The sequence below is a fragment of the Acipenser ruthenus genome, chromosome 3 (assembly GCF_902713425.1).
Source record: "Acipenser ruthenus chromosome 3, fAciRut3.2 maternal haplotype, whole genome shotgun sequence".
Taxonomy (NCBI): domain Eukaryota; kingdom Metazoa; phylum Chordata; class Actinopteri; order Acipenseriformes; family Acipenseridae; genus Acipenser; species Acipenser ruthenus.
In genome coordinates this window covers 42,894,570-42,907,558 of record NC_081191.1, presented here as the reverse complement: position 1 = coordinate 42,907,558, position 12,989 = coordinate 42,894,570, and the positions used below count along the sequence as shown (strand labels likewise).

The window sequence follows — 12,989 nt, the reverse complement described above, 5'->3', positions numbered from 1 at the left end:
TGGTTCCTGATTCTCCTTGGTATGGAGCAGTTAGCTGTTTTTGAATTTTCTCTTTCTCTCTCATTACTTTTTATGAAAATGCATTCCAGGATTGGGCTTTGAAACCATAGTTGTCCAAGTTTGGGCATTGAGAAAATTATAGTGGGACAGTAATGTCGGTGATATGCCCACATTGGGGAATACAAACTGTGACTCAGATAAAAAATCATCATTTGCAACAAGGACCTGAAACTTCTGACAGTTAAGAAATGCTGTATTAGAACAGTGTTCCTGTAGAAAAACTTATGAACTGTCTTGACCTAGTTTTATACATGCCCTTAACGTTTACAATAGGCCAGTTTACATGTGTGATTATTTCATGTGAATCGACAATACACGTGAAACTTGACAGGGAAAGCTCGGTATTTTACTGTGAAAGTCTTCATTTCTTGTGAGATTCCAGGAAAAACTTGTGAAATCAACGCCCACTTACACATTTAAATGTTAATTAGCTCATTCAAGTCCTTTCCTAAAGCTACTATACAAGTCACATGGGAATACATAAGTTACCATGGTCCAAAGATGGCAGTGGGGAAATTTAATGTTTTGTTTGCAGTATTTCCTTTATCAGATTGATGTTGCAGATAACCCCACTTTTTTCTCCGTCTTCCCAAGAAATCTGTTTGTAAAGTATCATACAGATTGTATTTACTAAGCTTCTGTTTAAAACTATTATTAGTGGGCATCGTGGGCTTGTGAATTGAGGTGGTTACAGCTACTGTACAGTACTTCAGAATACACTTGCAAATAGCTTTCCAAACAACTGTCAAAACGTCTTTATTGTAAAGTACTACTAAGTACTATGTTTAAATGTGTATAACTATACTCCAATGCAATTTCTCCTAATTACTTATGCCTGAGCAAATCCCGTGTCCATCCTCCACTTACATCCGTTATAGCGGTGAAGCGGCTCGGGTATAAATCTATCCATACGAGAAGAGGATATGATGAGGCAGCTTAATACAATGCACAACACGAACATTGTTTAACCCACTCTCAAAAGAAAATGTGGTGTGAATCAACAATACTACTCAATATTCCAATTCTTTTATTAAGCAGAAGCAGTCATACAAGTACAGCAAATCTTTAATAACCATTTACGTCACACACAATGACACATGGATTCTTTCTAATGAAACTTTCTCTGCTCATGTAAACACTATTTTGGGGATTTTCGCGGTTAACAGCACGAGACTAAGTGGGCTGTCAGCATGGCTAATTAAAATCTGCCCCCCCTCCCCCCTCTCCTTCATTTGCATAGCGTTCAAGGAAAAGTAGGCGTTCTAAAAGGAAATGAGAGGCCTTACATGTAAACACAGAAAGGCACCATGTCCACGTTTATTTCACGAGAAACTGATGTCACGAGAAAAGCAAACACTCATGTAACGTGGCCTAATGAGAACTTTGCTGTTTATTAGGATTGAATACTGTCTTGCCTTTCTTTATATACTTTATAATAATTATTTATCATTCGTATCTCTGTTTACATGCTTTCATTGTCATTTTAAGTTGCTATCATGAAATACATACAATATACTACAGTAAATGTATGCAAGACGTACTTGAGGGGGGAGTATACTAAAACTGTGGTATTTTCAGGTAACGTCCCAAATTCTGGCCCGCTTTGCTTTTCCGAATTCAGTCCAGTTTTTGGCATATTCTGCTCACCTGACGAATTTCTAAGTCATGCATGCCCTTAGTACATGAATCAAAGTTAATGGATTTTCCTCTTCCCAGAAAACATCATTTTTTATGAAAAAACAAATAAAATGTAAATGTTAAAAAAGGACATATTTCTTTCTTACAATGAAGAAAAATATGTTTAGAAAATGGAAAATTACTTTTATGGTAACAGCACCCTAGGAAACAGTCAGCATGGTTTTAGGAAAAGGGAGATTGTGTCTAATTAACCTGCTTGATTTTTTTGAGGATGCAACATCAACAATGGATAACTGCAAAGCATACAACATAGTTTATTTAGATTTCCAGAAAGCTTTTGACAAAGTCCTGCATAAATGATTAATTCTCAAACTGAACACAGTAGGGATTCAAGGAAATGCATGCACATGGATCAGGGAGTGGTTAACATGTAGAAAACAGAAAGTACTGATTAGAGGAGAAGCCTCAAAATGGAGCGAGGTAACCAGTGGAGTACCACAGGGATCAGCATTCGGTCCTCTGCTATTCCTAATCTACATTAATGACTTAGATTCTGGTATAGTAAGCAAACTTGTTAAATTTGCAGATGACACAAAAATAGCAAACACTGTTGCAGCAGCAAAGGTCATTCAAAATGATCTAGACAGCATTCAGAACTGGACAGACACATGGCAAATGACATTTAATAGAGAAAAGTGTAAGGTACTGCATGCAGGCAATACAAATGTGCATTATAAATATCAGATGGGAGATACTGAAATTGAAGAAGGAATCTATGAAAAAGACCTAGGAGTTTATGTTGACTCAGAAATGTCTTCATCTAGACAATGTGGGGAAGCTATAAAAAAAGGTCAACAAGATGCTTGGATATATAGTAAAGTGTTGAATTGAAATCAAGGGAAGTAATGTTAAACCTGTACAATGCATTAGTAAGACCTAATCTAGAATATTGTGCTCAGTTCTGGTCACCTCGCTACAAAAAAGGATATTGCTGCTCTAGAAAGAGTTTAAAGAACAGCGACCAGAATTATTCTGAGTTTAAAAGGCATGTCATATGCAGACAGGCTTAAAGGATTGAATCTATTCAGTCTTGAACAAAGAAGACTACGCGGCGATCTGATTCAAGCATTCAAAATTCTAAAAGGTATTGACAATGTCGACCCAAGGGACTTTTTTGACCTGAAAAAAGAAACAAGGACCAGGGGTCAAAAATGGAGATTAGATAAAGGGGCATTCAGAACAGAAAATAGGACGCACTTTTTTACACAGAGAATTGTGAGGGTCTGGAACCAACTACCCTGTAATGTTGTTGAAGCTGACACCCTGGGATCCTTCAAGAAGCTGCTTGATGAGATTCTGGGATCAATAAGCTACTAACAACAAAATGAGCAAGATGGGCCGAATGGCCTCCTCTCGTTTGTAAACTTTCTTATGTTCTTATGTGTCCCTTGAACCTCCTGAAAATAATTCTACAAGTCCGGCACTGGGAACCCTTGAGGAGGTCCGCCACCTAGCTTATCACCCCAGGCAGGTGTACTGCTCACAGGGAGAGGAGGTGATCGTGTGCCCAGAGCAACAGCTTGTGGGCTTCTCAATGTAGACTGGGGGACCTGAGGCTGCCCTGGTGGTTGACGTAACCACCACTGTTGCATTGTCTGCACGGACAAGCACATGCTTCCCTCAATCCCTCTGCAAGAATGCTACAAGGCCAGTTAAACTGCCTGCAGTTCCAAACCATTATGTGGAGTGCCATTCTACACAGTGCCATAGCTTAGGCTGGACGTGTTCATGGTAATGGCTTTCCCTTTTTGGCGACACTGTCCAACGCTATGCCGAGGTGCAGATGAGCAGGCTGTTTGCACCAAGAGAGTGCCCTTAGACAGTGAAGAACACTGTCAACGGGCAGCCGCAGTTCAATGCAGGCTGAAAAACCCTCCTATTGAACCAGGCTTGCACAGGGCACATGTGAAGTAGGGTCTGAGAAGGCGCTGGCCTAAAGTGCAAAAGTTCTGGAATGTCATTACCATGAGCACTATGTTGAGCTGAATAGCTCTAAACAGGCGGCTATTCAGCATAGCATAGCTTCCCTGCGCATCGAAAAGGCCAAATGGCAAAACTTGAACGCGTAGTGTGCCAGTTTTTATGGGGATATGGAAATAGGTGTCTTTGAGGTCCACCTTGGTGAACTAGTCACCTGGCCTGATTGAAGGCAACAGCTGTTGCATTATCAACATTTTGCACCTCCTTCGGCTCAGATACAGGTTGAACTGTCTGAGGTTAAGGATCGGTCTGAGGCCAGCATCCAGCTTAGGCACTAGGAAGTACCTGGAGTAGAACCCTTCCTCCAACTGGAGGGGGTAGAGCATGTGAATAGCCCATTTTTTGCAACAGAGCTGCTACCTCCTGAGACACCACAGCGGCATCCTGTGGGTCCATGACTGTTGCAGTCACGCTCCGAAAGGGAGGGGGGACCGATTTTACCAGTGAGCAGGAGGATGATGGAAAATGTAGTTCTGAGAGGTACAACTTTGGAATATCTATTCAGGTTAGACGGTATCAAACGATTAATACCCACGAGGTAATAGTTACATTTCGTACTTGATAGGGAATGTATAGACAGACTCCTACGTGAGCTATTTCCCCGGGCACGTCACCTACTGTGCCTTGGCACAGAGTCAAGTAGAGAGGTGCAGCCACCTGTTTAACAGAGGGTGATGGGGAAGCGCGCTGTCCTGGTGTAATGGACACGAGTGCTCTGTAGAGCTGCACGACACACGCTCCTCCAGCGTGCGCTTAGATAAAGTTGCACAAAACTAGCAGAAACTCTGGTTAGTTAGTGCCATGCTTATCCTCAACCGGCAGACTGGCCTTACATAAGTCACAGGGATAAAACCCAGGCATGATGCAGCAACACAGTGTACATTAATGTATAGCTGCTGCCTCAGTCTGCTCAAGCAGCAACGCAGTGTACAGTAATGCATAGCTGTGTTGCCTCAGTCTGTTCTCAAACAGTATGGTACTGGTATGGAACTGGGGTGGCAGGGTACATACCGAGTTATGAACCAGACCAGTAACCGATCGGTTCGGTGACTGAGCACCAAGTCGGTAAGATACGGTACCGGGATGACCACCTGTGTAAAGCGTCTGGCAAAACCACAGTCAGTACGAGTACGAGACTGACGGAAGCCTGCTTGTTAGAGCCCTATACAGCTTTTGTAATGGTGCTGCAAGCAGCCACCAAGACGGCAACGAGATACAGTCGGTGCCGCTTCATCGGGACGTCTCAGGAGAAGGAAAAAAATCCTTAATCAGCGGCTGACCCAATTAAACGAGAGGCAGTTCAGACGACCTTAGCCACACTTGCTTGTTTCTTAATGAAAAGAAAAATAATTAAATCGCATCACATAATTAAATGTTAAATACATAATTTAAAATACGAGTCAATGTTTTTTTTTTTATTTCTAAACAAAATGAATCGCTGGTTTATATTTCTACATGAAATGAAAAAGAATGAAATCACATCTTATCACAAGGCAAGGCACCAGCGATGTTGACACGTCAACTTTCACTGTTTGACTACAAACTTGTCCAGTGTTCCCTGCATCATTACACGATCCACGTTGCGTACGTGCCTAATCACGCAAGATGTGATCAAATTCAAATTCAAAAACAGCTTTATTAGCTGTACACATCATGGCACTTAATACAGTGCCGTATTACATGTAGTCAGTTTGCCATGAAATTATTCTTTTAAGAAGAAACTTTATCCTTACAAGCAGATTATTTTAGCAAGGTTATTATTATTATGATTATTATTTATTTCTTAGCAGATGACCTTGTCCAGGGCGACTTACAGTCGTAAACAAAAATGCATTTCAAGAATGATAGGAATGTCCCAGTGGTTTTGATCACTATATGCGGTTGATTCTTATATCAGTGATTGTTGTACATGGAGTGCACTGTATATAAGACTCATGATGAAGAAATGTACACACACAGTCAATTCACATTAATAAGAATTTCAAGGGACCAGTAAAAAAAAAATTGTATTATCAGCAATTTGTATTATCAGTAGTCCAAGGCAAATGCATACTCTCAGTTTTATTGAAGTTACAGTAACACAAATCAAATCACAATTATAGAACAATGAAAAGTATTATACATTTAAAAGTAATGGCATTTTATTGAAAATACAGTTGTAAGTGAATTTTTTAAAGTATACATTGCAAACGATCCGCACTTGAAACTTGCATGTCCCATTCCGATAAGGGGCATTTTAAAACCACTACTGTGTCCTCAACACATATACACACACAGTCAATTCTGGTTGATACGAATTTCAAGGGACCAGTAAAAAAAAAAGTCATGCTGAACGTCCTTCTTCTCTTCACACAACAAAGCAAAATGGCCGACAACAGAAAATTAATTACAAACCAAACAAAAGATGCTGCAAACACTAAAATCTTCATAAAAACTTTGCTTTCGGTGTTTTATGACTTCCTAAAATTCAAACAAATCCAACTCGACGATGTAAATAAATACGACGTTCACAAACTCAACACGCGGCAGTGGGAAAGTCAGATGGACACTTCTATGCCCAAAAAACGTTAACAACTATTAGCAATGGACTTCTAAAACATTGCTTTCTTGACAGATTCATAAAACAAAGATGGACTGCAGACCTCGGCTCAGTGGGAAACTAAAGGCCTCCCGGGAAGAACTAGTTACCTCCAGGGGACAATGCCCACAGCCTGAACTATAGTTCTTCCCACGGGGGCCATAGTTTCCCACTATACTCCTCCTCTCCAGTCCATATTTATTGGGATAAGGGCATCTATTAGAGAGTAGGTGCTAATTGGCCACTGTGAAATCAATGCAGCATCACTTGGGTTTTTATATATATAAAAACCCAAGTGGTGTTGCACTGATGTCACAGTGGCCAATTAGCACCTACTCTCCAATAGATACCCTTATCTCAATAACTGCCCAGGCATCGAGAAGCTTGAGAAAATAAGCGCCGGGGTGCTATTTTAAACAAATACAGTAAACGTTGTTTAAAAAGGTGTCAGACTTCATTCCCTGGTAGTCACTTCTTCGTTGCCTTTACTTGGAATAACTCAAATCCATGCAAATTCTTCGGAAAAGAGCTTTCACTGCAGTAGAACAGGGCGTTTCTGATTCTGTCCGTTCAGAACAGGGACTCGGTTTCAGCTCCTCCCTGATGTGTTCCTGGAAGCTGGTGAGAATTCATCAGGATATCTGGATGGACCTTTACAAAAGAAAAACAACAGGAAGAGAGGAAACGATGAAGTGAATGGATATGGCAATCCACCAGTACCAATGCAGAAACCAATGCATAAATGAGGTCTAAAATGTTTACTGTAATGGTATGAATCATACTTTTATTTTACAGATAATTCAAAATTAAAAGAATGTTCAAATATTCACTATATTACCATCACTTATAACAAACAGAAAAACAAACAGAGGTCTGCCATAAAGCAGGGTTACAAGTTACAGGGTAGTGGAATTAAGATTTAGATCATACACATTTATGCAAGTAACTACAGATGAGACACAAGTCCTTTAAGCATATTCAAGTCCTTTAACTTAAATTCAACATCTATTTCTTCTTTTTCATGAAAGGTTATAATTACCATGGCGTGCCATGTATTGTTGAGCATCAGGATGTATGTAAAATAACCCACTCTCCTTGGCATTTGTTGGTTATTCTACTACATTTACTCATGGCAAACACAGCACTAGGGTACTGTTTCTGATGCTATCCCAAGCTGTGAGAGAGGCTTCAACTCACAAAGCTAACAAGTTTTGTATAATTACCATGGTAGCCATCTCTCCCAGACAGTGTCATCGGAGGATATTCCTGAGGACCAGAGGGCTGTTCATTGCTTTTAGGCTAAAAAACAAAAATAATTTAAAACAGTGGTCCAGTGGTTAAAGTCCAGGGCTTGTAACCAGAAGGTCACTGGTTCAAATCCCACCTCTGCCACTGACTGACTCACTGTGTGACCCTGAGCAAGTCACTTAACCTCCTTGTGCTCGATCCTGCGGATGAGATGTTAAATCAATGTCCCATTGTAAGTGACTCTGCATATAATGGACAGTTCACAGCCTACCTCTATAAAGCGCTTTGTGATGGTGGTCCACTATGAAAAGGCGCTATATAAAAATAAATATATTATTATTATTATTATTATTATTATTATTATTATTATTATTATTATTATTATTAATAAATAATAATAATTACTGACCACACTACAAAATGACAAGGCAAGAACCACTCAACTAAATAGTTTGAATCTAGGTCTCAAGATATTTCAGGTTGATCTGTCACATTTACAGGGATGTGTCTCCTTAGTTAATCACAGACTGGTGTGAGCAGCTCTGAGATCAGACCCTGTGGTCTCCTATCCTATAGTAACTAGGCGGTCTTTAACACAGGTTCTACCTGCAATGAACTTACTGTTGCAAAACTTCTCAGCCGATACTCCATCAGTATGTCAGTCAGCTTCTGTGTGATCTTCAGAACCATCTGTGCATCGCCCTCAGTTTCTATACGGAAGTTTTCCTGAAAAATAAATTATATTATAGAAAAAAATAATTTAAAAAAATCCACAACATTTAAAAACATATACTGAACTGTTTGGTTTATAATTGTGCATTGAGTTTAATTATAAAAATAGTATTTATAAAAAGCAGCAGTGTATATCCAGAAGAATCTTGGCATGTTGTTAATGTAGAGATAAATTATGTACCAATCCACACGAGTGTCCCCACTGGCTCACCTGGTAAAATCACTGATAGGAGTATGTCAAAGACAATTCTGGTGCTTAACAAGGTCATTTTATACTGCCCTCATTACATAAACTCCACCATGCTCAGGCTTGCCTCAAATGTAAAATTATGCAGGTGACTGAACATATCAAATACTCATGACTGCAGAAACAGTAATAAATTATTAGGAACACATATCATGACAATAAATGGATGTAAATATATTGCCAATTCAGGAGGGTAAGCAAGTATTAGTTTCAAGCTACAGAGTAAAAAACATACCAGAATTTCAAAGACTGGAGAACATGTGGAGCTCCCTTCAGGAGTTCTCTTGTAGGCTTGGTTACCCTGGAAAAATATAACAAAGAATCACCGTAACAAAAACATTCAATTTGGAAAAATTTCAGAAAGACAAGAAAAGCTTTGAAAATGTTTCAACAGTCTTCATATTTAAATATTTTGTTTCATTTTTTTTTTTTTTTAATTTAGTAGTCTCCAATTATTTTATTATTATCTCCCAATTTTGGCATATCCAATTATTTTTAGGCTCAGCTCACCACTACCACCCCTGCGCTGACTCAGGAGTGGCAAAGACGAACACATGCTGTCCCCCGGGCGGCGCTAAGCCAATTGTGCGCCACCCCCTGGGAGCTCCCGTCCACGGTCAGCAGTGGAGTAGCCTGGACTTGAACCGGCGACGTCCAGGCTATAGGGTGCATCCTGCATTTACCGGATGAACTACTCAGGAGCCCCCCCTTAAATATCTTAACAAAACAAACAAACAAACACACAAACAATGTAAACAAACACATTCTTATTTGTAAATGTTAATAGGAAATGCAGGTACAATTTTTAGAATACAGATGTTTTACTTGAAGGCATTTTAAAGTATTCAGTTACCCAATTCTTATTCCGAGTTGCCAGAATATACATTTTAAAAAGAGGTCACAACAGTAGCTGACTTTCTGTAAGTGGTAGCAGTAGAAACTCCAGTGACTTACATCCATTGGAACCATTTGATCCATTTCTTGTCTTCTGATGAGTGTTTCAAATTCACTGTTGAAAAGAAGAAAGTCGTAAACTGAACCAAAACTCAGGGCAAAAGACGGTTTGATCATTTCTGATTACAATTATTTTTCATGAATGTAAGCTACCATGGCTACCATTTCATCTATCAATGGCTATTGTATTTCAAATCTTTTTTTTTCTTACAGCTGAAACAAAAGGGACTACACAGTAATCTTCTCATGTTTGAGTCTTCTGTTTGGCTAGAACCAGGTTAGACATAAAGCCCCCTAGATCCCCTAGGAGATTCCATGTAAGACATATAGTGTGTTTAGCTGACTGGGGATTGGAAGGGGGAGGAGTCTTTGTTTCTGACCCTTGTGAACCACACCATGTTCACAATAGCATGTGGGAGGCACACAGAGGAAGTAATGGGAAAGTTACTGCATCACACGATTAGAAAAACGATTCAGTATCATAAGCCAATCAGCTTCCAGCTATAGCGGGCATGAATACACAGTAGATGCCCGGTGGAACGTCACCGCATCACCTGTGCACTAAATTTAAAATCAATCTGCGCAAGTACCGTCAGCTCAACTGAAGCTCAGACAGCATCTTTCAACAAATCGATACAGTTCAGTAATATTGCTCCATTCTGATATCTGACACTGTCCAGATAAACTATAAGCAGCTCTGACAAGTAAAAAAGTGATTTGTTTAATAAAGTCATTGTTTTCTCCAATTATATGTATGATCCTTTATGAAAATATTTGGGACTATTTTCTTAACTTCTCAGCGGAAGCGTACTTGATGAATCATTACTAGTTCAAGGTAAATAAAGGTTTTAAAAGAAAATTGAGAAAAATAATTTTCTAATAGCAATAGTGCCCTCTCGATGATAGATGGGCACTATGGCTTAAATAACATCAATTACCTTCTTACTCCAGGGTCAAAGTCGCTCATTTCCGGTCTCATCCTCTCCCCTCTAACTCTAAGAGGGCTGCCTTCACGGAAACTTCCACTAGGAAATTCATTAGGGTATCTTCTTCCAGGGCAATCCGGGTACCTTCTCCTTGGAAAAGCATCCGGGTGCATCCCAGGAATATCATCTCGGGACATGCCAGCAGAAAAATCTCCACGGGGCATTCCAGGGGGAAAATCATTGGGGTGCAATCCACCTGGGCCACCATGAGGAAATCTCTCACCTTGAATAAATAGATAATGGAGTATGTGAAGTGGCATACATCGTTAACACTTTAACTGGAACAGAACAAATCCCAGCAGTCATGAACGCTCTCAAGGTCCATTTTCCCCACAATAGAAGACAGAGAATCATTCCTTGGAGACCAAGAAAACAGCAAACAAAACTGCTTTCAACACACTGTTAAATAACCTTAGGAAAACATACCTGCAACACGTAGGATAGACGAGAGACTTGCATGACATTGGAATTGGGAAACTCTGTGTTCATTTGCATTCCGTATTTAAAAAATAAAATAAAATAAAATAAATTAAGAAAAAAAAAAGGGTCTGAATATGAGCCAGGAACTGTGAGTGGTATCCTGGGAGTGTAGATCGCTCTTTAACCCTTTAAGGACTGTGACCGTGTAAACACGATCATACTGAGGTGTCTTTCTGGGCCAGTGATCGGGCCAACATGATAAAAAACACACTTCAATTTGTTGACTTTCTGGGCCACCATACTTTGCCGTACAGGTTGGAATTTTAAATTTTAAAAGGGCAAAGAAAATATCAACAGTGCACAGAAAGAAAACATCAGAGGAGCCTGTTTAGAAATATGAAATGGGAAAAAAAACTAAATCTGTATTTGACTTAATTATATTAGGAAATTTATTCTGCCTTTTATATATATGTTTTAACAACATTTATAAATATCAAGAAATGAGTGGATATAAGCAGAATCATGAATTAAATGTATATCAGCAACATTTTTTTTTAAATTATTACTGATAATAATTGAATGAAGAACTATTTCATTTTAAACATTTATTTTGAGAAAATCGAGTAGTGTCCATTATTGCTTATAAATACCCTGAGAATAAACGTGTGTTATGGCATTGCAATTGTACTGTGTTTGCTTATAATAGTTAGTGTTTTTTAGATAGCACTATTTATTCTGTTGTTCTTGTCGTTTGAAAAATACTGCTATATATTTACATTTACGTATGGCAGGTTATATATGTTAAAAAAATGTTAGGTTAATATCATAACCCTGGTTCCCTGAAATAGGAACGTAACCATTACCTCATGGGTATTAATCCTCTAATACCGTCTAACCTGAACAGAAATATCAAAGCTGCACGTAGTGCCAGTGAAGCAGTCGCGCCTGGCCCCGAGGGTATAAAAATACTGCTGACACCGACACTGTCATCATTTTTCCTTCAAGACTTGCTGCAATAATGAACGCAGCGACCTTGAAGGTTAATGGTTACATTTCTATTTCAGGGAACCAGGGTTATGATAATAACTAAGGCTACGATTTTGTCACAGAAATCGTGAATTTGAACAAAGTCTGTGAAATCTTGGAAATGGATGTAAAAACACATTTGGTTAGGCACTTCCTTTATCTCCTTTAAAAATGCAGTATGTCATGCACTGAAAACACAAACATGTGAGTATCTGTAAATTGTTTGGTTGTATATGCACACAGTATTTACGTGTAGCTATGTAGGTCAGCGAATGAGATTTGTATTTTGTAGCTGAGCGAGCATGTAAATGAACAGATCGTATGTTTCTGTAATTGTGATCTTCATACAGCGTTTTAATTTATTTTTTGAAACAAAAAAGTGGGCTTGCATCTTCAAAACATATTAATACTTACATTTTATTTATTTTTTTCATACAATGTAGTGTACCCAAGTAGTCTGTTGAAAATACTCACTTTCTCTAAAACTAAACATTGCTAAACAAAAAACTTTGTAAAATGCCATTTCTTTTTTCCCCCTGCAAACTGCAGATAAAACGAGAGTTGTATCTGTTCTGCAGTGTTTTTTTCTGATCTTTGTGATGCCCCGCTTCTTGGACAGAGCGCCTGCCTGTGTGATTTTACTTTTGAACTGTTTTTTTGTTTGTTTTTATTTTTAAAGGGGCAGTGCTCTGTAGGCTACCCAAAAACAACCAATTTAAAACACCTCATTCTTAATACTGAAGAAAAAATATATACCGGTTCATTTTGAACACAGTAATAAAAACAATTATTTGACATGCTGATTTTGTCCTATATATGTACATTCACGCTGGAAGCGTACAGAGAAATAGGAGCACGGTTTATTTCAGACACAGTCTGTTTCACTACGCGGCCGGTGTGAAAGCCTGCATCGTGTGAAAGGACCTTTAACTAAGTTTTGTACTCTAAAGTAACATTTAAACTTGTCAGCAGTGAAAAGCAATAGTGTTTATAGTGTAAAGCTACATTATTTGGTGGCCTTTCTGTAAATTCTTGTTTTTTTTCCTCACAACTCGCTTGC

The 12,989-nt window shown here is 38.9% G+C and overlaps 1 protein-coding gene across 1 annotated transcript in view; it reads right to left on the bottom strand.

The window, feature by feature from the left end:
* Nucleotides 1-6,602: 6,602 nt before the first annotated feature.
* Nucleotides 6,603-12,989, bottom strand: part of LOC117394332 (uncharacterized) — a 51,450-nt gene continuing 45,063 nt past the window's right edge. Inside the window, exons 10-15 of the mRNA XM_033992477.3 lie at nucleotides 10,436-10,706; nucleotides 9,498-9,552; nucleotides 8,779-8,844; nucleotides 8,186-8,290; nucleotides 7,540-7,615; nucleotides 6,603-6,967 (exon numbers count right to left, since the gene is read on the bottom strand). Coding sequence (XP_033848368.3) covers nucleotides 6,906-6,967; nucleotides 7,540-7,615; nucleotides 8,186-8,290; nucleotides 8,779-8,844; nucleotides 9,498-9,552; nucleotides 10,436-10,706 — 635 coding nt within the window. The 3' untranslated portion in view covers nucleotides 6,603-6,905. The remainder of the gene's footprint in view (nucleotides 6,968-7,539; nucleotides 7,616-8,185; nucleotides 8,291-8,778; nucleotides 8,845-9,497; nucleotides 9,553-10,435; nucleotides 10,707-12,989) is intronic.